This window comes from Lissotriton vulgaris, chromosome 10 (genome assembly GCF_964263255.1).
Source record: "Lissotriton vulgaris chromosome 10, aLisVul1.2, whole genome shotgun sequence".
Lineage (NCBI taxonomy): Eukaryota > Metazoa > Chordata > Amphibia > Caudata > Salamandridae > Lissotriton > Lissotriton vulgaris.
Window position 1 is genome coordinate 909264198 of NC_141698.1, and position 25411 is coordinate 909289608.

General features: G+C 45.4%; 1 protein-coding gene across 1 annotated transcript in view; it reads right to left on the reverse strand.

The window, feature by feature from the left end:
• Positions 1-25411, reverse strand: part of LOC147688995 (ATP-dependent translocase ABCB1-like) — an 856748-nt gene that overhangs the window by 569267 nt on the left and 262070 nt on the right. The window contains exon 8 of the mRNA XM_086941881.1: positions 651-842. Coding sequence (XP_086798007.1) covers positions 651-842 — 192 coding nt within the window. The remainder of the gene's footprint in view (positions 1-650; positions 843-25411) is intronic.

A 25411-nucleotide genomic window follows, 5' to 3' on the forward strand; every position in this document is an offset into this window, starting at 1 on the left:
TGTAAATTATTTAGTTTTTTACCTCGCAGAGAATATGATTTCCATGCTGTCCCGAGTGTGGAAGTAAAGATACTACTCGGCCCTCAATCACTAGAAGGCCGCAGTTGTAAATTTAGCTTTGCATCTGAACGCCACATATGGCCGAAGTCAATAAATCAACAATAAATAAAACATCAACAATTTAAATCAAAAAATGCACTAGTGAACTCACAATTTTGAGAAAGACCAGTTCATAATGTTCTTTTCAGTCAGTTCAAAGTAATTCTTGCACTGATTCGTAAGTGAAACTTGCAATTCATTTTCTACTGGACAGCCGATGGCAACGATGTTGCAATTAGGCCGGTTGTCAATGCAAAATTGCTCTATCATTAGCCAAAGTCGCATAGAACCGATTTGAAGCGTGTTTGTGCATATGATACAAATGCCACAAAGAGAAGTGAATATTGTAATGTATTACCTTTGAAAATATAGTAAGCCAAGGGATTGATTAATTATGTATCCATCTAAATGACAGAAGGGGTTATATTATGAGTCTCCCTAATCTCAGAAAGAGACTTTTCTCATAGCACCCAAAACAAGTCGTTTTGAAAAGAATAATTTTTCAACCAGTTCCTACTAAAGCATCTAAAATGTAAGAGAGTTGTTCTTACTCAGTTAATCTGCTGTTTAGGGTTCCAGTTTTAGCTGTGTCAAACCAGGACATTTCCTGATGGAGGATGGCATAGAAGAATTTTCGCCGGATCCTGGCAGTCTGTCGTGTTGCAGCAAGGAAAAATGTCCAGACTTGAAAGAAACTCACAAGGAATACAGTAAATCCAATTGCAGCAAAATACCAAGCATACCTGTTGGATGAAAAAAAGAGTTAAGCCACATTTTCTCATCTTTGGGCCTCATTAATGGTATTTTGCCATAGGGTTGGTGTTGGATCTGGGGGTCTCTAGTTGGCAGAGGTAGGTACCAATGTCCAAATAGGGACCCTTGCTTCTAGTCAGGGTAAGGGGGGTACACTCTTTAGATAACCCCTGCTCACCCCCTTGGTAGCTTGGCACGAGCAGACAGGCTTATCAATGTGTAAAGTATTTATACCAACACTCACAGAAACATAGTGAAAACACCACAAATGGACTCTACACCAGTTTAGAAAAATAAAGGGGCAGATTTATGTTAACTGGCGCATCCCGAGGGATGCGCCAGTTAACGTGCGCCACAGTGCGCCACAGCTACGCCACCCATGGTGCGCCACATTTATAATGCGGCGCACCATGGTGCCAAAACGGCACAGATTTGTGACGCATCTGTGCCGGAAATGTGGCGCATTGCTGGAGTTGCGACGCAGCTCCAGCAAGGCTCGGGGGTGCCCCATCTACACAATGCTGCATCAAGACCTACGCCTGCTTCAAGCAGGCGCAGGGTTTTGACGCAGCATTGGCCAGAAAGTGACTGAGGGAAATCTCATAGATTTCACTCAGCCACTTTCAGGAGGCGTTCCTGTGCAGGAACGCCCCCCCCTGCGCAGAAACGCCTCCTTATGGCACAGGGCTTTACAACGTGGTGCATCTCCTAGATGAGTCACGTTGTAAATAGGGCGCATTGTTTGCGCCGCATTTGCGTCAAATAAAGTGATGCAATTGCGGCGCAAGGGCATCATAAATCTGCCCCAAAGTATCTTTATCTAAACTATACAAGACCAAAACGACAAGAATCCAACATACACAGTTCAAGAATATGATTTTAAAAGCGTTCTAGGGTCTGCCTCAAAATAATCCACAGTTGCGTCACGTTTAGCCAAAAGTACCTGTAGATGCCACAAAAGTTCCAAATGGAAGCTGCAGCATTGAAAAACAAACAATGTGTCACTCCTGAGACCCTGGAGAGGCAATGCAACAGCTCTGCTGGATGCAGCGGGCGTGTGGAGACGAATCCAGTCTGTATGGGGATGGATGCGATACCTTGTATGGATTCCGGTGCACAGGTTTGGTAGAAAGCGTCTCGCACAGCCACGATGCGACGATCTTTGGGACGGCGACGATCTCAGGTGCAACAGCGATGCGCAGCGCAGCGTCGATCTTCTCCTCTTGCTGCCCCTCAATGCGATGGCTCTGCGGCGATGTTCGCAGTGATGTGAGGCAGTCCCCAAGCAAGCGGTGCGGTGATCTCACCCAGCGATGACAGGCTCTGCGATGATACTCCCTGCAACAGTAATCTTCCCTCACCAGAGCGATGCATTCCGCAAGTGAACGAAGCGCCAGTTCTTGCAGCAGAAACAGGCGCTGTGAGGATCTCGATCTTCGCGGCGGCGGGAGTTTCCTCGCACTGTCAGGGATGCGCTCCGCAAGCGAGCGATGAGTAAAATTGGCAGATTGTCTTTGTTTCTCCTTGTACAGCTCCCAAAATAGCAGGCACAACTTCCAGAGGCCCCACAATTGGATCAAGCACTCTAGAAAGGACTTCACCCCCAGCTTCCCCCTGAACTCTGCTGTATGAGTTCTGCCCTTCCTATCTAAGAGTGTTTCTCCCTTACCCTGACTAGAAGCAAGGGTCCCTATTTGGACATTGGTGCCTACCTCTGCCAACTAGAGATACCCAGATCTAACAGCTGGGCAGCAAGGCACTGTGCTGCGCTGCCCTACGACAAAGAGAAAGGGCAGGATGCGTCTATACAAGCAATACAGTGCACTCCTGTCCTTTCTACCTGAGCTAGTGTGTTTTAGTTGCCTAGCGAAAGGGTAGGCACCCTTGTAGCAAGGCCTTTTCACTTTTCTGACTACCACCTTGTTGAAAGCCCTTGGGTAATTCTCCCCACAGTTTGCTTAACCTAATTTATGAGACCTCACTATTGCAGCTCATTCTTGTTGTAAATTATTTTACAGAGTATGTATTCTTTTCCTTCTGATGCTTTTTAATTTTAGCGTTTTTTAACAATGTACTTAATATTTTCACTTCACATTTTTAGCATTCAATTATTTACATTTTCGGTCCGGCTGCAGACAACTTAAACTTCTTGATGGAGCTTACATCATCAAGTCGCATTTTGGGTGAGTCTGTACTACAGCAATTGGGATGTGCAAATAGGTACACAGTCAAAATATCGAGTTAGAAATATCGATGTACCAAAATATCGTGTCTATAATATCGATGGTGCAGAATATCGAAGACAAGAATATCGTTGGACAGAATATCGACCCTAAGGTAAGTAATATCGAAATACTTAATATCGATGTAAGTAATATCGAAGTTAGTAATATCGATAGCATATATATCGATGTTACTAATTTCGATTACACTAATATCGATATTTGTATTATTTCTGTTGTTTTTTATTATGTATGTGTTATATGTTTTACTTAAGTAATTAAAATAGGTACTATTATATGTGTATTACATATATATATTAATACATTTATTTATAAGTTAATTATATGTTTTAGTACCGGAGCGGGTTGTGGGTTTATAGGGGAATAGGGTGGGAAGTAATTTAACTATGTTAAATTGATTAATAATTAGTAGTTAATATTAATTAATTATAAATAATTGGTAATTAAATTTAATTAATTGGTTAATCATTTTAATTAATTGATTAATTGATAAATATGTTTTATAGCGGGTTGTGGGTTTATAGGGGAATAGGGTGGCAAGTTATTTAATTATGTATAATTAATTAATCATTATTAGGAATTATAAATTATATTTAAATAATTGGTAATTATTCTTAATTAATTGGTAATTAATTTTAATTGATTGGTAAATAATTTTAATTAAATCATAAATAGATAAATGTGTTTTGTTGTGGGTAGTGTGTTTATAGGGGAATATGGTGGAAGTAATGTAAATGTAATGAAGTAATATTTTTTTTTTAATTATTGTTTTGAAAATAATATAATAGTTAAAAAATTAGTAATTGGTAATTAAATATTATAAAATGGTATTTTTTAATCTTTATTTTTGCTTAAATATATTTAGGTAATCATGTTTAATATAATTATGTATATGTATTGTATATGGTTTAAATTTTTAAAATACTTTATATCATTATTTAAATAAAAAGATAGTATTTATAAGTATGTTTTTTTAACCCCTACGCTATCCTACGCTTTCCCTACTGTTGCACTCTCTGGTGTGGGAATAGTAATTTTTACTCCTACGCTATCTAACGCTTTCTCTACTGATGTACTCTCTGGAGTGGGAATAGTAATTTTTACTCCTACGCTATCCTACGCTTTCCCTACTGTTGCACTCTCTGGAGAGGGAATAGTAATTTTTACCTCTACCCTATCCAACGCTTTCTTTACTGTTGCACTCTCTGGAGTGGGAATAGTTATTTTTACCCTTACGCTATCCAATGCTTTCCCTACTGTTGCACTCTCTGGAGTGGGAATAGTAAGTTTTACCCCTACGCTATCCAACGCTTTCCCTACTGTTGCACTCTCTGGAGTGGGAATAGTAATTTTCACCCCTACGCTATCCAATGCTTTCCCTACTGTTGCACTCTCTGGAGTGGGAATAGTAGTTTTAACCCCTACGCTATCCAACGCTTTCCCTACTGTTGCACTCTCTGGAGTGGGAATAGTAATTTATACTCCTACGCTATCCAACGCTTTCCCTACTGTTGCACTCTCTGGAGTTGGAATAGTAATTGTTACCCCTACGCTATCCAACGCTTTCCCTACTGTTGTACTCTCTGGCGTGGGAATATTAATTTTTACCCCTACGCTATCCAACGCTTTCCCTACTGTTGCACTCTCTGGAGTGGGAATAGTAATTTTTACTCCTACGCTGTCCAACGCTTTCCCTACTGATGCACTCTCTGGAGTGGGAATAGTAATTTTTACTCCTACGCTATCCAACGCTTTCCCTACTGTTGCACTCTCTGGAGTGGGAATAGTAATTTTTACCTCTACCCTATCCAACGCTTTCCCTACTGTTGCACTCTCTGGAGTGGGAATAGTAATTTTTACTCCTATGCTATCCAATGCTTTCCCTACTGTTGCACTCTCTGGAGCGGGAATAGTAATTTTTACCCCTACGCTATCCAACGCTTTCCCTACTGTTGCACTCTCTGGAGTGGGAATAGTAATTTTTACCCCTATGCTATCCAACGCTTTCCCTACTGTTGCACTCTCTGGAGTGGGAATAGTAATTTTTACTCCTACGCTATCCAATGCTTTCCCTACTGTTGCACTCTCTGGAGTTGGAATAGTAATTTATACCCCTACGCTATCCAATGCTTTCCCTACTGTTGCACTCTCTGGAGTGGGAATAGTAATTTTTACCTCTACCCTATCCAACGCTTTCCCTACTGTTGCACTCTCTGGAGTGGGAATAGTAATTTTTACTCCTACGCTATCCAACGCTTTCCCTACTGTTGCACTCTCTGGAGTGGGAATAGTGATTTTTACTCCTACGCTATCCAATGCTTTCCCTACTGTTGCACTCTCTGGAGTTTGAATAGTAATTTTTGCCCCTACGCTATCCAATGCTTTCCCTACTGTTGCACTCTCTGGAGTGGGATTAGTAATTTTGACCCCTACCCTATCCAACGCTTTCCCTACTGTTGCATCTCAGGAGTGGGAATAGTAATTTTTACCCCTACTCTATCCAATGCTTTCCCTACTTTTGCACTCTCTGGAGTGGGAATAGTAATTTTTACTCCTACGCTATCCAATGCTTTCCCTACTGTTGCATCTCAGGAGTGGGAATAGTAATTTTTACCCCTACGCTATCGAATGCTTTCCCTACTTTTGCACTCTCTGGAGTGGGAATAGTAATTTTTACTCCTACGCTATCCAATGCTTTCCCTACTGTTGAACTCTCTGGAGTTGGAATAGTAATTGTTACCCCTACGCTATCCAACGCTTTCCCTACTGTTGTACTCTCTGGAGTGGGAATATTAATTTTTACCCCTATGCTATCCAACGCTTTCCCTACTGTTGCACTCTCTGGAGTGGGAATAGTAATTTTTACTCCTACGCTATCCAATGCTTTCCCTACTGTTGCACTCTCTGGAGTGGGAATAGTAATTTTTACCCCTACGCTATCCAACGCTTTCCCTACTATTGCACTGTCTGGAGTGGGAATAGTAATTTTTACCCCTATGCTATCCAACGCTTTCCCTACTGTTGCACTCTCTGGAGTGGGAATAGTAATTTTTACTCCTATGCTATCCAATGCTTTCCCTACTGTTGCACTCTCTGGAGTTGGAATAGTAATTTTTACCCCTACGCTATCCAATGCTTTCCCTACTGTTGCACTCTCTGGAGTGGGAATAGTAATTTTTACCTCTACCCTATCCAACGCTTTCCCTACTGTTGCACTCTCTGGAGTGGGAATAGTAATTTTTACTTCTACGCTATCCAACGCTTTCCCTACTGTTGCACTCTCTGAAGTGGGAATAGTAATTTTTACTCCTACGCTATCCAATGCTTTCCCTACTGTTGCACTCTCTGGAGTTGGAATAGTAATTTTTACCCCTACGCTATCCAATGCTTTCCCTACTGTTGCACTCTCTGGAGTGGGATTAGTAATTTTGACCCCTACCCAATCCAACGCTTTCCCTACTGTTGCATCTCAGGAGTGGGAATAGTAATTTTTACCCCTACGCTATCCAATGCTTTCCCTACTTTTGCACTCTCTGGAGTGGGAATAGTAATTTTTACCCCTACGCTATCCAATGCTTTCCCTACTTTTGCACTCTCTGGAGTGGGAATAGTAATTTTTACTCCTACGCTATCCAATGCTTTCCCTACTGTTGCACTCTCTGGAGTGGGAATAGTAATTTATATTCCTACACTATCCAACGCTTTCCCTACTGTTGCATTATCTGGAGTGGAAATAGTAATTTTTACCTCTACGCTATCCAAAGCTTTCCCTATTGTTGCACTCTCTGGAGTGGGAATAGTAATTTTTACCCCTACGCTATCCAACATGTTATATAATTATTTGTAAAAATATTAAAAGTATATTTAATTTTTTATGTTTTGTACATTTTATTTTTGTTATTGTTTTATGTTTGTAAATGTATTAGTAAATTATAATATATTTTAATAATTTATAAGTTAGTAAAATAATTATTACAACAAATTGTTCAGAACATATATATTAGATATTTACAGTATATATTTAATTAATATATTATTATTATACATGTATTATTTATAAAGTTTAAACATTATTAGATACTTGTAACTATATATGTTATATTTATTAGTGTTATTAAATTTATTTTACAATTATATTTTAAAAGAAAAAAATCGATATTTTTAACATCGATATTTTTAACATCTATATTATTTTTTCGATATTTTTGTACTTACCATGTTGTAGATGGGATGTCGATATTCTTGCCCTCGATATTTTGGACTCGATATTTCTGTAGGTCGATATTTTGGTGGTCGAAATTTTGTCAGTGATCCGTGTAAATAGCAGTCACGATATATGGGATTTTGCCACTCAACATAATCTGACCATTCCATTGGTAGAGTAAATATATCAACCTGCCCTGGCAAAGGAGTCCTCCTCCAGACACTGGCATAATCTCTGCACATCAGTTCACCATGCAACTATAAGTACAATATGTGAGTACTATGTGATACGAAGACAGGAGACATGCCATGGCCCCAGCACACAGAAGGTGATGGGAGGTGTTAGACCTGGGATCCCTGGTTGGCTTAGGTAGGTAGCTTAGGCCAAATAGGGACCCGCATTTCCACGTCAGGGTAAGGAAGCCCACCTAGATAGCCCCTGCTCACCCTGTTGGTAGCTTGGCACAAGCAGCCGGGCTTATCTTCAAGGCAAATGTGTAAAGTATTTGCAACCACGCTCACAGCAACCCACTGATGACACCACAAATAGACTCCACACGAGTTTTATCAAAACGAGTATACATTTTATATAAAAATATATACGATAAGACCACGAGATATAAATCCAACATATGAGTAGGTGTCCTATTTCTCCTGGCCGGTTGTTAGGCCAGCCAGCCCTTGTCAGTCTGGCCATATTAATAAGTGCTTCTAAACATTCTACTGTAATCCTAATACAATGTTATGCAGTTCGTAATGCTAGAATCAGACACTTTTGCAATGAAACAATAGTGCACTGCGTAATACAACAATTAGGCACTTTGCAATGTAAAAATAATGCATGCATAACGCTGCAATCAGGCACTTTGCAATGTAAGAATATTGCAAGGCATAACGCAGCAATCAGGTACTTTGCAATATAAGAATAATGCAATACGTAACGCAGCAATCAGGCACTTTGCAAAGTAAGAATGATGCAATGCATAATACAACCACTAGGTATGTCGTTATATCGAAATAAGTCAATGCATAATACACTAATCAGGTAATTCGTTATGCAGGAAGAATGCAATGCGTAATACACTAATCCGGTATTTTTTTTGTTATGCAGAAAAAATGCAATGTGTCATTTGACAATCAGGTAGTTTGTTATGCAGAAATAATGCTATGCCTCATACACTAATCAGGTAGTTCGTTATGCAGGAATAATGCAATGCTTAATACGACAATCCGGTACTTCGTTATGCAGAAATAAGATAATGCGTAATACACTCCGGCACTGGTCACAGTGCCTCAGGCGGTCTCTCCGCCATTCCTTTTGACTCGCAGTCAGCCTTTATCAACAGTTGCCCCTAACACGGGTATGGTGAATCAAAAAGTGCAGCTCCGCACTCCGGACCCGGTACTACCACTCCCTTGGCAATATGGGCCGCAATATGAGCTGAAGCAGAGGCTCACACTGCCCGAACAAGAGAGAGGCTGAGAGCGTCTCCCTCAGAGCCCACACCCTACCCCAGGAGTCGACACATGTTACCTTGGTGGTTCGAACCCACTCTTCTGTCCTCGCCCAGCGACTTGGGCCTCCGATGCAATCTTTGTGAATTGGCAACGGCGGGCTCGGGCCGGCAGCTCAGCTCCCCCGGGGCTGCCGGTCAGGGACGCTACTGCTACGAAGATCTCAGGATGCCACAGGGTACACGCACATCGCGTCACTGGGACTTCCTTAAGCTTCAGGTGCATGATCACCGCGCAATCCACACAAAGGTCTCAGGCTGCACGAAGATCATGCGCACAGCGCTGCGGAGAATCACTTTAACTCCGGGTGCACGTTAACAAGGCAATCCCACTAAGGTCTCACACTGCACAAAGCACACGCACACAGCTTCAAAGAGTCTCACTTGGACTCCGGGTACACGATAACATGGCAATCCTCACAAAGGTCTAACGCTGTATAAAGCACACGCACACAGCGTCGATGAGAGTCACATGGATTCCGAGTGTGCACAATGACAAGGAAATCCTCACAATGGTCTTGTGCTGCACAAAACACACGCACACAGCATTGATGAGACTTGTAATTTTGTAATTTGTAATTTGTATTGGTATTTGTAGAGCGCAACGGTCGCTCCGAAAGGAGCATCTTGGCGCTGACTCACTTAGATTCGGTGCACACAATATCTGGACAATCCTCACAAAGGGTTCAGGCTGCAAAAATCACATGCACACAGCGCCACTGAGACTCTCCTGGAAACCTTTGTGTTCCTGAGTTTCCACAACAGGGGGCAAGCTCACCGCGGGCCCTTGGCAGGGCCGGGCTGGTAATTCCGGGCATCGGGCAATCCCCCGGTAAGTTGGATGGGGTGGGGTCCATTTATTTTACAGGGGGCCAGTTTTGACTCACAGAGTAGTCTGACTGTTTGTCCAGGTGACATCCCCTGTGGAGCAAAGGTCAGACAGACTGTTACTCTGTGTCTCCGCTGATCCTCTCCACGGTGTGGGAAAAAATCACAAACTGCAGTGGTGCTATTGCTTGAATTTAATATTCAGTGCAGGTTTTAGAACACCGGACTGCCGATGTGCACACAATATCTGGACAATCCTCACAAAGGGTTCAGGCTGCAAAAATCACATGGTGAATGGTGACAAGACAGAGGTCCTGGTCTTTGGCAAAGACCAGGGCATGTGGTCGGGTGAGTGGTGGCCTTCATCTTTAGGCATCTGCCCCACTCCCACACAATCTGCTAGGAACCTAGGCGTCATCTTTGACACTCGGCTCTCCATGGAACTCCAGGTCAATAGGACGGTGGCCACCTGCTGGGGTGTCATTAGGACTCTGAAAAGAATCGTCCACTATCTTTCCCCTCAGGCACGGAAGCAGGTTGTGATCGCTCTTGTTGGCTCAAGGCTCGACTATTGTAATTCACTTTACGCCGGGGCCAACAAGGGCCTTCTGCAGCGCCTGCAGGTTGTACAAAATGCGGCGGCGCGTTTTGTTCTGGCCCTGCCTTGGCTGTCCTCTATGACCTTGGCTAGGAAGAATCTCCATTGGCTCCCTATTCCCTCCAGAGTCCTGTTCAAACTTCTTTGCCTCACATATAGTGCTCTGATGGCAGGCCCAGCTGATGCCCTTGGATCTCTGCTCACTAGGTATGTTCCGAACAGATGTTTACGCTCGCTAGAGCTAAACCAACTGGTTATTCCGCAAGCTAAGAAGGCTAGATGGGGGAGCAAGGCCTTCTCCATCCTGGCACCCCAGATCTGGAATACACTTCCCCTGGAGATCAAATCACTGCCTTCACTTGATCTCTTCAGGAAAGCATTGAAAACTTGGTTTTTCATTAAAGCATATCAGTAAGCTCCTGTTTCTGACTGCCGTCAGCTAGTTGTTTGCGTTAGGCGCCTTGACGCCCATTGGGCATAGTTGCGCGTTACAAATGCCATTTCATTCATTCATTCACATGCACACAGCGCCGCTGAGACTCTCCTGGAAACCTTTGTGTTCCTGAGTTTCCACAACAGGGAGCAAGCTCACCTCGGGCCGGGCTGGTAATTCCGGGCATTGGGCAATCCCCCGGGAAGTTGGATGGGGTGGGGTCCATTTATTTTACAGGGGGACAGTTTTGAATCACAGAGTAGTCTGACTGTTTGTCCAGGTGACCAACCCTGTGGAGCAAAGGTCAGACAGACTGTTACTCTGTGTCTCCGCTGATCCGCTCCACGGTGTGGGAAAAAAATCACAAACTGCAGTGGTGCTATTGCTTGAATTTAATATTCAGTGCAGGTTTTAGAACACCGGACAGGTTTTCCCCCACCGGTTTCTCCACCCAGGGGGACCGCCGTGTCTGCGTGCCACTCTTTAGTTCACCGTTAGGGTGGGGCATGCGCATTGGGGCTCGCGCAATTTAAAGTGTGCGTGACTGCCTCGTGAGGCTGAGGCATCCATGATCCCAGAGACATCCAACTCCAACTGAGAAAGAGAGAGGCATTGTGACTGTTGCCAGGGCCATAATTTAATTATTTATAGCCCCCCTGTCTACCGCCCGCAGAGGTGAGTTTGTCCGGCCTGCAATCAATGGAATCATCATGGGAAGTGGGTACTGGGCGGGTGTGCCGGCCCGGTTAGTAAAACAAAGCAGAAGCCAGGTGTAGGCCAGTCCCGGCTCTAATCTGCGCAGTGGATATTTGTGAGCAGGGCGGAGCGAGATCAGGCGGCTTGAGTTGCTCCTGGCACCATCGCTGGGCAACTGTAGGCAATAAATCAAAAATGTTAATAATGATTATTGTCACCGTCAGAGACCGTGACAATCATCATGATTAAAATGTTTGATTTGGTGCACGCAGCGTAATGGCTGTGACACCTGTCAATACTGCCTGCTGTCATCTCAGCCCCTGCTTCATAACTGTAGCTGCAAAGTCTGCAATGGAATATAAACTGTGTGCAAAGCACATCAAATGTATGACCGACCTTCTTGGGTGTGGGGGTGATTAGACGGTCGCGTGAGTTCATGCCAGTTGAATCCTAGGAGTGGCTGCAGGGTGCCCTGGCTTGGATGAGTATTGAGCTGGGATCCTCTTTACGATCGACTGATCCATCCAGTATTTTCTTTCAGGATTGCTATATAAGCCAGAATCCTGTGCCCCTGTATATTTACGGCGAACTCAGTCTGCAGGAATATGACATACTGTGGTTTACGCGGCGTGGCGTGTTTTATTTGTAAATTAAACTATACTTAGCATAATCTAAGTACATATATATATATATTTATACTAGCAGCCCGTCCCGACGTTGTCCGGGTATGAATTGCTGCCGGCCAGTAATATATTGTTTTGTAGGATTTCGCTTTGATAGCATTTCTTATCTGTGACAGGCCTGTGAAACGCTACTATTCACAGAGCACTGCTGATGCACTTAAGAGTGCGCGTTCAGTAGTGTGTGAACTCGAGTTTCCCTACTTTATTTTTCCTTGCAATATTATATAGTGCGATCTCGACAACATGGCATGAGCACAATTTACATTACAGAAGAACACATTCACTTGTGGTAGGCACAGGGAGACAAAGCGATTTACCTGGAATCACAGGATGTTGAGCTGATGCTGAGTTTCGAACGTAGCTCCCCAGCTCTAAAGTTCGCAATTCTAGAATTTGTGGCAGGAGGTGTGTCTAAAAGTGTATGTCGGTGCTGGCCATCAATGAGAGAGACCTGTGCATTTTTCAAATGGGTGGTGAAAAAATATGAGTATGTTGCTGGAGATGTGGGCCGCCGTGCTACCAATGTACTTACCGGGGGAGGGTAAACACCCATTGTTCCGCAACTTTCTTTCCGCATACCATCACTCCACATACTTTCATTACGAAAGTACCATGACTCCGCAATGCCATTATAACGCATGGCATTACATTTTATTTGCTTTTACCATGCATACATTTACAACGAAATTCATGTAAATGCATGAATGGTAAAAGCATGTTTTTTTAAATGTTTGGATAAGGTAAGTATGGGTATAGGGGTATATGTTTTGGGGTACTGAGGTATATGTTTTGGGGTGTTTGGGTATTTTAAGGGTTCAGATATAGTTTAGGGTTATGGGGTACAGGGGTAGTTTTAGGGTTTAGGGATAGGTATGTGTTTTGGGGTATAGGGGTATTTTTAGGGTTCAGGGGTAGGTTTGGGTTTTGGGGCACAGGGGTATTTTTAGGGTTCAGGGCTAGGTTTGGGTTTTGGGGTACAGGGGTATTTTAGGGTTCAGGGGTAGGTTTGGGTTTTGGGGTACAGCATTATTTTTAGGGTTCAGGGCTAGGTTTGGGTTTTGGGGTACATGGGTATTTTTAGGGTTCAGTGGTAGGTTTGGGTTTCTGGGGTACAGGGGTATTTTAAGGGTTCAGGGCTAGGTTTGGGTTTTGGGGTACAGGGGTAGTTTAGGGTTCAGGGGTAGGTTTGGGTTTTGGGGTACAGTGGTATTTTTAGGGTTCAGTGTTAGGTTTGGGTTTTGGGGTACAGGGGTATTTTTAGGGCTCAGGGGTAGGTTTGGGTTTTGAGGTACAGGGGTATTTATAGGAATCAGGGCTAGGTTTGGGTTTTGGGTTACAGGGGTATTTTTAGGCTTTAGGGATAGGTTTGGGTTTTGGGGTACAGGGTATTTTTATAAGGTTAAGATGGGTTAGTGTAAGGGTGTTGGGGAATTTTAAGGAGTAAGGGTGGGTTATGATTATGGGGTGCAGGGGTATTTATAGGGAGCAGGGTGGGATTAGCAGACGATATGAGACATGGCATGAGGGGCGGAACGTACCACACGCCCCCAGCGTATACCACGCCCCCAGTACACGCCCACAGCACAACGCAGACATGCCCATAAGGGACTACTTTGTTGGCATGGTTCTTTTACCTTTTAAATGTATATGGTGGGCATCTGCATAGCCTATGTCCTTCTGCTGCAACTGTCCTTCCTTTCCAACGCTGTATTGGGTTTTGTGATTGGCGCTGTGGTTCCGGAGATTACCCGCCTCAAAGGTTTGGGCTCTCTCTTTATTATCATAGTAGGGATATATATATATATATACTAGTAGCCCGTCCCGACGTTGTCTGGGGCAGAAGGGGGCTGGGGGCAGCACAGCAGCAGGAGAAGCGTAGCAGAGCGGCCAGCAGCTGGAGCAGCATAGCGTAGTCACAGCAGAGCAAAATCACAGTACAGCGTACTCACCAGCATCACGTGCGCAGGGTGTTGTTTCCTTGCTCCCGTTTTCTTGCTCCTGGCCGCTTCCGCCCACGCTTCTGTCCGCTTTTACTCCGCGCTCCCCTGGGCATGTTGATGTCGACGGTCCTCCCTACGCGCCTGGCCACTCCTACGCGCTACGGACCTCGCAGGGTGTCGCTTTCTTTCTGCTGGGCGCTCCTCGCAGGATGTGTCTTCCGCGCTCCAAACCTTTCAGGGTGTTGCTTCTGCACTCCTGTCCGCTCCTCGCAGGGTGTCACTTCCGCGCTCCGGCCCTCGCAGGGTGTTGCTTCCGGCCTCCCGCTCCTGGCCGCCGACTCGTGATGTCAGGACGCACGTTGTTAGCTGGCGCTACTTCGAAGGGACTACTTTTCCTTAAAAATTACTTTTCCCTTCTAACATATATATTTTTTTCTTATATAGCCTATGTCCATCTGCTTGCCCTGACGTTTTCAAAGATGTATTGGGTGTTTGGATTGGTGGTGTACTTTTCGAGTTTACCTGCCTCAAAGGACACAGTTCTCTCTTTATAATAGTAGTATAGATATATATATGTATATACTTTTTGTACTCCCTAGTTTCTATCTTCGCTGATGAATTACTTACAAGTGTGCTTACATGCACTAAGGGTGGGCAGGACTGGGGAGGTGAAGGGGGGCAATAATGTGAAAGTACACAGGTAGGAGCGATAGTATAGATACCTGTGGGGGAAGCAATAGATTACAGGTAGCCACTATGGGAGTAGCAACGGGATACAGAAGTGTCTGTGTGAGGGGGGGGGGGTAATAGTGGTCAAGGTGATAGGTTATAGGTCCTCCGAATGAATGAGGCAAATATCTTACAGGTACGAGGAGGTGGGGAAGCAATAGATCAGAGGCAGCTATGGGGGAAAGCAACATGTTAAAAGTAAATGTGGGTAAGGGGTAGCAACAAGGGGTGTACAAGCTAAGAAATGAATAAGGAGAGGGCAGTCAGAGCCGATTTAAGGGACAGGCTCGGCAATAAAAGTCCATGAACGAGCCGAGCGATAAACATATTTGGCAAGTAACATTTGCAACAATGTCGTGTAAAAGTGATTTTAACAGAAGGACACCTTGTATATATCAGATTATAAAACGGCATTGAGAGGATTTAATGAAAATAAATATGAATTAAGAAACCTTCCTCTTTACCCACCCTGACGACATTGCTATTAGCGTACCAAGAGGTGAGAGATTTGTCAAGCGTTCTCTATATGTAGCGCAAAATGAGTCTAGTAATTTAAACACAAGAGTATTTTTGTACAATGCACATCTTGAACTCATGTATTTGAAGGTTCTGTCACATTTGATAATGAAGAGAAAGGATGCTCGGTGAAATAAAATATTTGTCTCTACGTACGGCAACCAGAGTCTGTCAGAATAGGACAGCTTGAGGTTTATGCATCCTGCCGTTCTTTAACTCGTAAATCAGACTGCATGGCGTACAGTGTTGGGGCTTCTAATTCCCATGCTGGGGGCGATGTACTTTAATTTTTTTTACATCTTCCCCAGTTTTTATTTACACTGACAGTTATTTACAATTTTACCTTAGCTCCATACCCCACTGGATGTAATCTGGGGTTATCTCCATGAGCGACTAAGTAGGTATGATTAACACCTTCTATGCTCCTGACGAGTTCAGCTTGTCTTATGGCACGGTGCTAGTGTGTTCATGATGAGCTCAGCTCGTCATGAGCCGTGGAACGCTCACACTCGGGGATAATACCCCTGCTGTGCTGAACGCTCCACGGAAACGGGTGTGTTTATGACGAGCTCAGCTCATCATGAGCACACGAGCACTGTGCGTCATGACAAGCTGAGCTCGTCATGAGCACGGAGAGCTGTGCGCCACCACCCCCGCCCCAAAGCACAGCGGGGGAATTACCCCTGCTGCGAAGGGGTTAAGGAACTTCTTCCTCATAGCCAGTTGTAAATGAATCTAGGACCCTAGTGTACATTTTCCCGATTCATGCCCTTATATAGGTATACATTATCCATCCTTAAATAGGCATAGAAATCAGTACCATATTTGACCTGAGCCTTGCAGCCCAAATACGGCATGGCTACTGCCACTAAGTTCTGCGAATCAACAACGATTTCTTGGAAAAACCCCGCCTTCAGCAGCAGGGGACTTCCCCCTTTTTGAATATTGATTTATCCAAGAAATCCTGGAGTTTTCAAAGAATTGAGTCTTTGAGTGACGTTATTAAATCCAATCATTCGTCAAACTCGGCACTTTCAAGGTATAAATATGCCTAGGTTTGCCCAGACAAACACACAGTGGTTTGGAGCAGATCGACTAACTACTTGCCCGACGCCCTGCAGCAGCAAGTGCCGAAGGAAGCCGACCCTCCAGCTGACACACTGAGACTCTGTCTTTTCTCTTGCCGAGAAATCCAGCTCCAGTGTTTCCGGCTTACCCTTGCGGGTATCTGGGAAATCGAGTCCTGAGAGAGAGATACAAGACCTCCTTCATTCTAAAACTAAGGTACGGAGCTGATTAGACCCCTAGAGAATTCTTGGAAAAGATTCTTGGCAGGGAACTACTAAACTTTAGCTACTCCTCACTTACTTCTTCCCTTGTACTAGACTTAGGTTAGATACACCGGGGTAGGGGTATTTTAGAAGCACCAGTTGAGTACTTGTAGTCATTATTTTATCACTGTATGTATTATATACGTTTTAGGCAATTTTTGGCTTTTACAATACTACTTTATAATACTTTTCGTATTATATATCCTGTACTTTATTACAAGTATTTTGATTGTAGCAGTACATTTCTTATGCTTGAGAAAGAAGACTGTTTAATAAATTCTTTTATTGAAAACGGCCGTTTCTATTTTCTCAGCACCTCTGGTGAAACTAAGCATGCACGATTGACTGAGTAAAATACATATCTATTGTTTCCGCGACTCTAGAGATTGATTCCTTATTCTTGGGAAACAAAGTTGTCATGTTTATACGGTTGTTAGTAATCAATGAGTACTAGCTCTGGTTAAAATTGTTTGTATGTCTGCGGGTGGAGGAAAACCATTAGGTTTTATGAAGGCCCTCACCCACCAACCTAGTTGGTGGCATGCTTCATCGTCGGGCCCCACCCGAGGTACCGAGTTCCTTCACCACTGTTTACGCCAACTGTGGTTACAGTACTTAGGCCTAATTTCACATATATTAACGCATATTGTGAGACCGGCCACACTTTCACTACCCGCCACTGACGCCAACACTGCCGCCTTGTCCGTGGTCACTTCTAGGCACCTGGCGCGGCCTCACTAAATGCTTTTAGCCCGCTACAAGGAGCCTTTACTAAAATGTTATGTCTGTCCTTTTTTACCCCCTACAGGTACAACTCGAGAGGAAACACCTCTGGTACATATAAGCACTGTAGCGTGTGCTTTACACACAGGGCACTGACAAACTCATACTAACCCCTGTAACACCCTACACATATAAGGTCCTAACGAAAGCCAGTAGAAGAAATGGCCTGGCTGAAACTAGTTGACCGCACAGGACGTCGGAGGCCATAAGCCTACCGTGCACGTCCGATAGCCTTTGTTTTTATTGACTGCCTGGGGCCCACCATTAAAACAGTCTTTGGGACACCCAGGACAGTATTTTAATCCTCACTCAGAGCACACTCACAGCACCCTCACGAACCAAAAAAACCTGCTCCTCAGTAATCTGGCGTCGAAGCACACCTGAGGTACACTCGGGTGGGGCCCGATGATGAAGCATGCCACCAACTAGGTTGGTGGGTGAGGGCCTTCATAAAACCTAATGGTTTTCCTCTACCCGCAGACATACAAACAATTTAAACCAGAGCTAGCTCTCATTGATTACTAACATATAAACTGGGGAAACGGACTAGCCTCTCTAGTTCTCCTCTCTCTCTTTTTGATTACAACATGTTTATACAGTTGTCAGAAACAAATCCCTTCTTGTTTATTCGAGAAAGTTTCTAGTGACCTCTGAGCTAGCTGGCACTCACAATTAAGTCTAATATATACGATAGAGACCTAGTCGACCTCAGTCCTACGTCTAATCTATAGTATATGTTATTCCAATGCGCAGAGCCTGTTGGGAATATAGGAACTACACTGCATGGCACCCAACGTTTGGTAAGGTGATACTTTAACGCTAGATACTAGAGTAACTCAGTCGTGCTTTTCACACAGACCCCTTATTTTCCCGTAAAATACTCCAATAGACGTCTGGAGTGGGTAAAAGGTTAATATCCGCCAGAACTGAGTAGGACGAAAATCCTATGTATTAGTTTTTGGTTTATTCAACGTTGAGGGATACAGTGTTCCAAAATATTGTGCACCTAATCTTTGTTTCCTTGAAAACTTGTTCTGCAAACTTGCATTAAACAATGTCGAATAACGGCGAAAACAACGCAACGGGTCAATCAATCAATCAATCAGGAGTTTGTTAAAGCGCAACTACTCACCCGTAAGGGTCTCAAGGCGCTAGGGGTGGGGGGGTGCAGGTTCCATTCCATCAAGGAGGGGGTCTGTCGAAGAGCCAGGTTTTGAGGTTTCTTGCGAAGATGGGGAGTGATGTTGTCTGTCTGAGGTGGAGCGGAAGGGCATTCCATGCTTTGGCCGCGAGGAAGGAGAAGGAGCGGCCTCCCGATCCGGTCTTTCTGGTGCGGGGGACCTCGGCGTAGGAGAGCTAGGCTGATCGTAGGGTCCTTTGGGGTGCGTGGAATTTGAGCCGGCTGTTCAGGTATGCTGGTCCGGTGCTGTGGAGGGCCTTGTGTGTGTGGGTGAGCATCTTAAAGGTGATTCTCGCCTCGACGGGGAGCCAGTGGAGTGTGCGCAGGTGCTGGGAGATGTGGCAGTGTTTTGGCAGGTTGAGGACCAGTATTGCTGCGGCGTTCTGGATGTTCTATAGCTTGCAGATGAGGTTTTTGTTTATTCCGGCGTAGAGTGCGTTGCCGTAGTCGAGGCTGCTGGTGACCAGGGCGTGAGTGACTGTCTTTCGGTGTTCGAGGGGGATCCATTTAAAGGTCTTACGAAGGAGGCGGAGGGTGTGGAAGCAGGAAGATGAGACAGAGTTGATCTGGCGGTCCATTTTGAGCTGGGAGTCCAGGATGATTACCAGGTTGCGTGCGTGGTCTGTGGGGGTTGGCGGGTTTCCGAGGGCGGTGGGCCACCAGGTGTCGTTCCAGGCATCGGGGTTTGGGCCCATGATGAGTACTTCTGTTTTGTTGGTGTTTAGTTGTAGGCAGCTGTTTTTCATCCATTTGGTGACGGCTTCCATGCCTTCTCGAAATTTGCGTCTGGCGGTGTTGGGCTCGTTGGATAGGGAGAGGATGAGCTGGGTGTCGTCTGCTTATGACACGATGTTGAGCCCGTAGGTTCTGACGATGGGGGCAAGTGGAGCCATGTAGACGTTGAAGAGCGTTGGGCTAAGGGAGGAGCCCTGGGGGACTCCACAGGTGGTAGGTTGGGGTCTGAGAGGAAAGAGGGGAGTCTGACCCGTTGCGTCCTGCCGGAGAGGAAGGAGCAGATCCAGTCGAGGGCCTGGTCCTGGATTCCTGCATCGTAGAGTCTGCGTATTAGGGTGCGGTGGGAGACTGTTAAGTATGGGCGGAAAATCCGTTCCGCTCGCGGATTTTGCGGATTTTTGGTAAATTCGCAATCAGCGAACGCTCGCGAATTTACCGAACATCCGCAAATTTGCATGCAGCGGATTTTTTTTTCTTGGTGATACAATTTTGCGGCGCGCGGCATTTACTTACCGTCATTCAGCGTTTGCCGAGTTGTTTTTGTCGATATTTTGCGAGTGCTGCGCCATTTTGGATCTTGCTGCGGGATCCCGCGGGAATTTGGCGAGCGTGATTTTGTCATTGCGGCTTGCCAACTTGCACAGCGAGAGTTTGTCAACACGAGTACACCAAGATCACGTATCGAGGGACTTCGCAATTGCGAGCTTGTAGATGTGGCGAGCATCAACAATCTCGCACTCGCAAAAATACAAAATTTGCAATTCTGCACAAGAAATCCACCAGCAAGCAGCATAAACCTTCTGGAAATGATGATTTTTATCTGAATAACTTCTCAGGTTGACATTTGCCTGCACTTTTTTTGCCAGGAGTCCATTTTGGGGAGGGGGAGTGGGAGGAAGGAAGTGCCCCACAGTCTTCAACTTCCTGTTCCTGTCCAGCAGGCTCCTCCCAGTGCTTTGTCAATCTCCTGGTCACTTTTCATTTGGATCTGGAGCTGGAAGGATTACTTTTTGTGGATGCTGCTGGATATTTGGATTTGAGGCCTTTTTGACTTTCTTTGGATCACTTTTGGATTAGAAATTTCACAAGTAAGTTTGTTTGGGGCATTACAGTTGCTGCAACTACAATTTTGGAATTTTCGATTTTTGGCCTGTTTTGAGGCCTTTTGCCCAGGGGTACTCAGTGGTGGGTGCACTGAGTCTTTCTGTGGGGTGTTTTGAATTTGAACATCATGGAGGGGCTGGATGGCTTGGGATTGTGCTGATTTTTCTGTGATTTTCGTTTTTTGGCCTCTTGTGGCCTTTTCACCAGGGGTAGTGAGTGTTGCATGGGCCTAGTCTTTCTGTGGATTGTCTTGAATTTAAACATCATGGAGGGGCAGGATGGCTTGGGATTGTGCTGATTTTTCTGTGATTTTCGTTTTTTTGGCCTGTTGTGGCCTTTTCACCAGGGGTAGTGAGTGTTGCATGGGCCTAGTCTTTCTGTGGGTTGTCTTGAATTTAAACATCATGGAGGGGCTGGATGGCTTGGGATTGTGCTGATTTTTCTGTGTTTTTCGATTTTTTGGGGTGTTCATGGGGACAGGCCATGTGGGTGGGGGCCATTTTGAGTGCTGCTACAGGCCCTGGCCATGTGCTGGGAGGGAGGGGGCCATTTTGAATGCAGGCAGTGTTGTTAGGCCTGCAACCATTTTGCCTAGTTTTCAACCTTTATGCCCAGGGGTAGTGAGTGTTGCATGTGCCTAGTCTTTCTGTGGAGTGTCTTGAATTTAAACATCATGGAGGGCCTGGATGGTTTGGGATTGTGCTGATTTTTCTGTGATTTTCGTTTTTTGGGCCTGTTGTTGTGGCCTTTTCACCAGGGGTAGTGAGTGTTGCATGGGCTAGTCTTTCTCTGGGTTGTCTTGAATTTAAACATCATGGAGGGGCTGGATGGCTTGGGATTGTGCTGATTTTTCTGTGTTTTTCGATTTTTTGGGGTGTTCATGGGGACAGGCCATGTGGGTGGGGGCCATTTTGAGTGCTGCTACAGGCCCTGGCCATGTGCTGGGAGGGAGTGGGCCATTTTGAATGCAGGCAGTGTTGTTAGGCCTGCAACCATTTTGCCTAGTTTTCAACCTTTATGCCCAGGGGTAGTGAGTGTTGCATGGGCCTAGTCTTTCTGTGGGGTGTCTTGAATTTAAACATCATGGAGGGCCAGGATGGTTTGGGATTGTGCTGATTTTTCTGTGATTTTCGTTTTTTGGGCCTGTTGTTGTGGCCTTTTCACCAGGGGTAGTGAGTGTTGCATGGGCTAGTCTTTCTGTGGGTTCTCTTGAATTTAAACATCATGGAGGGGCTGGATGACTTGGGATTGTGCTGATTTTTCTGTAATTTTCGTTTTTGGGCCTGTTGTGGCCTTTTCACCAGGGGTAGTGAGTGTTGCATGGGCCTAGTCTTTCTGTGGGTTGTCTTGAATTTAAACATCATGGAGGGGCTGGATGGCTTGGGATTGTGCTGATTTTTCTGTGATTTTCGTTTTTTTGGGCTGTTGTGGCCTATTCACCAGGGGTAGTGAGTGTTGCATGGGCCTAGTCTTTCTGTGGGTTGTCTTGAATTTAAACATCATGGAGGGGCAGGATGGCTTGGGATTGTGCTGATTTTTCTGTGATTTTCGTTTTTTTGGCCTGTTGTAGCCTTTTCACCAGGGGTAGTGAGTGTTGCATGGGCCTAGTCTTTCTGTGGGTTGTCTTGAATTTAAACATCATGGAGGGGCTGGATGGCTTGGGATTGTGCTGATTTTTCTGTGTTTTTTCGATTTTTTGGGGTGTTCATGGGGACAGGCCATGTGGGTGGGGGCCATTTTGAGTGCTGCTACAGACCCTGGCCATGTGCTGGGAGGGAGGGGGCCATTTTGAATGCAGGCAGTGTTGTTAGGCCTGCAACCATTTTGCCTAGTTTTCAACCTTTACGCCCAGGGGTAGTGAGTGTTGCATGGGCCTAGTCTTTCTGTGGGGTGTCTTGAATTCAAACATCATGGAGGGCCTGGATGGTTTGGGATTGTGCTGATATTTCTGTGATTTTCGTTTTTTGGGCCTGTTGTTGTGGCCTTTTCACCAGGGGTAGTGAGTGTTGCATGGGCTAGTCTTTCTGTGGGTTGTCTTGAATTTAAACATCATGGAGGGGCTGGATGGCTTGGGATTGTGCTGATTTTTCTGTGATTTTCGTTTTTTTGGGTGTTCATGGGGACAGGCCATGGGGGTGGGGGCCATTTTGAGTGCTGCTACAGGCCCTGGCCATGTGCTGGGAGGGAGGGGGCCATTTTGAATACAGGCAGTGTTGTTAGGCCTGCAACCATTTTGCCTAGTTTTCAACCTTTATGTCCAGTGGTAGTGAGTGTTGCATGGGCCTAGTCATTCTGTGGGTTGTCTTGAATTTAAACATCATGGAGGGGCTGGATGGCTTGGGATTGTGCTGATTTTTCTGTGATTTTCGTTTTTTTGGCCTGTTGTTGTGGCCTTTTCACCAGGGGTAGTGACTAGTGAGTGTTGAATGGGCCTAGTCTTTCTGTGGGGTGTCTTGAATTTAAACATCATGGAGGGCATGGGATTGTGCTGATTTTTCAGTTTTTTTCGATTTTTTTGGGGTGTAAAACTGAACTGATGTTCCTCTGTCTTCCATTGCTTTTAGGTGCACAAGACTCAAGAGAACCACCAGTGCCAGGAAGAAGTCCTGCAGCGGTGTGTGTGTGCAGCATAACGTCACGCGACGTCACGTCTGGCCACAGACAACTCTGCAACTCGTGCAACTGCGGCCTGCTGTTCTGACCTGCTCTGAAGAAGATGGCCCCAAAAAAAGTTCTCCATAGCTCCTCTAGCAAGAAAGTTGCCAGTAAAGAGCAGAAGAAGCAAGTTACCAAGGAGGCTGGTGTGCCGGCTGCCGCGTTTTTTGGGAGTAAAAAAAAATAAATACCTGCAGCAGCAGCGGGATCTGCTGGGGACCTAGCTGGGAGCAGCACCCCCGCTCCATTGGGCTCAGTGCCTCCACCACCACCACCACGCCAACTTAAGTCCAAGCCCTTGAGTGCTGCAGAGGCAGTCAGTGTACTTCTTCAATCACCATTGACCAGTGATGTTGGCTCATCGCAAGAAAGTATCAGCAATGTCTCTGAATCAACACAGGTTGTTGTAACTCATCTGACAAGAGTTGAACAACCATAGCCGCAACAACAACCACATGTGCAAGTACAAGCCCAAGTACATGTGGAAGGAGAGGCAGCGCAAGGAGATGCGCAAGCAGAGGTGCATGGAGGGTCACAAGTGCCCACAATAGTTGTTCCTACCGAAGTAGGGGTACATCAGGAAATCGACAATCAAGCCGAGGTATCATTGGAAGCCACTCCTCCTGATGATCATTCATTGTCTTCCACATCCCTAGCAAGGAAAAGATCAAGGTGGGTGTCTACATCTTCTTCAAGCCCACCTCCTTCTGATGATACGGATCCCAATTGGGAACCAGCACCACTGCCGTCTGAGAGTGAGGCACACCATGATCTGACAAAGGTACTTAAGCGTAAAAGGAAGGTCGTCGAAAAACTCATAGTTATGGAGTGTGATGAGGCTCAACAAGAAGTGGCGGATACTCCTGCTGATAAAGACTCTCACGACGACGACGCAGTCATCAAAAAGGTCACTGCAGCCCCAGCGGGCATGCAGCAAAAAGACATTTTTACCCTAGCCCGAGAAGCTGCTGAGCGTGATGATGTTGTCGACGAGGAGGCAATGGAAGAAACACCACAATCATTGGAGTTAACTACTACACCAACACCTACCACTTCCGTATTTCTTAGTCGCCAGAAGGGACCTCCATCCACCTCGACCTCAATTAGTGGTGGTGAAAGTGCAAAACGTACTGAAGTTCGGCAATCCACATCCTCCACTTCATCTGGCATTAGCAGCAGGACCACCACCACCAGTATCGCCGCCTCCTCCGGCCCCCAAAGACATTTCAAGTCCGCAGTTTGGGACTTCTTTAGTGTTTGCCCAAAAAAGGAAAACTTTGCCATTTGTAGCATTTGTAAGTTGGCAGTTAGTCGTGGTAAGTTTGGTTCAAACTATGGTACCGGAGGCCAGAGAGGTCATCTTGAAAGAAAGCACGCTGTCAAATGGTTTGCGCACCTACAGGCGATCAAGGAAGCCCGAATTGCACGTAATGCTGTTTCATCTGATGATGACGAGGAGGAAGAAGACGTGTCAAACACTTCACTTACACCCAGTACCCCTGTCAGCAGCACACCCCATGTGAGCCACACTAAGAGTGTGGGAGAGAGTGAAACACCAATGCGAAAAAGTTCATCAGCGAGCGTAATTGGGTCGAAGATATCATCATCATCCCGTAAATGCTTGGTCCAGGGCAACATTAAAAAGATGTTGTTTACAGAAGCGCAATATGAACGCAACCACCCACTGACGCGTCTGTATAACACTAAGCTGGCTAAAATGCTAGCTCTGGACCTTCTCCCTTTTTCTTTTGTAGAAGGGGTTGGTTTTTTAGAATTAGTGGCAGCGCTCTGCCCTAAATGGAAGGTTCCTAGCCGGTTCTATTTTGCCAGAGTTGCGGTTCCAGCACTACATGAAGATGTGCTGGAGGTGATTGGGGCAGCTTTGCAGAAGAGTGCTGTTCACACTATACATCTGACAACAGACATGTGGACCAGTGGCGCAGGCGCTGATTACATGTGCATCACTGCACATTGGGTCTCTTTTTCAGGGGTTAAAGCAAAGCTAAACGCAGGTGTTGACCCGGACCAAGTCTTTAAAGCTGCTCGGAAACATGCAACACTAGCCATGTTTGGTTTGGAGAAACGACACACCACACAAAACATTTTGGATGAGTTTAACACAAAGGTCCTTGACTGGCTGTCCCCAAAAAAACACCAGATTGGTTATGTTTCCACGGATAATGGCGCCAATGTAGTTAAGGCCATGGAGCTGGGTCAGTATTTCAGAGTGCCGTGTTTGGCGCACTGTATAAACCTGGTTGTCAAAAGATTCTTGAGTGATAAAGACAGTCCAGCGTACGAGGTAGTGGAGACCTGCCGAAAAATGTGCAACCATTTCAGCCATTCTTTTAAGGCCCGGAAGCATCTGAGGAGCCTGCTATATGAACG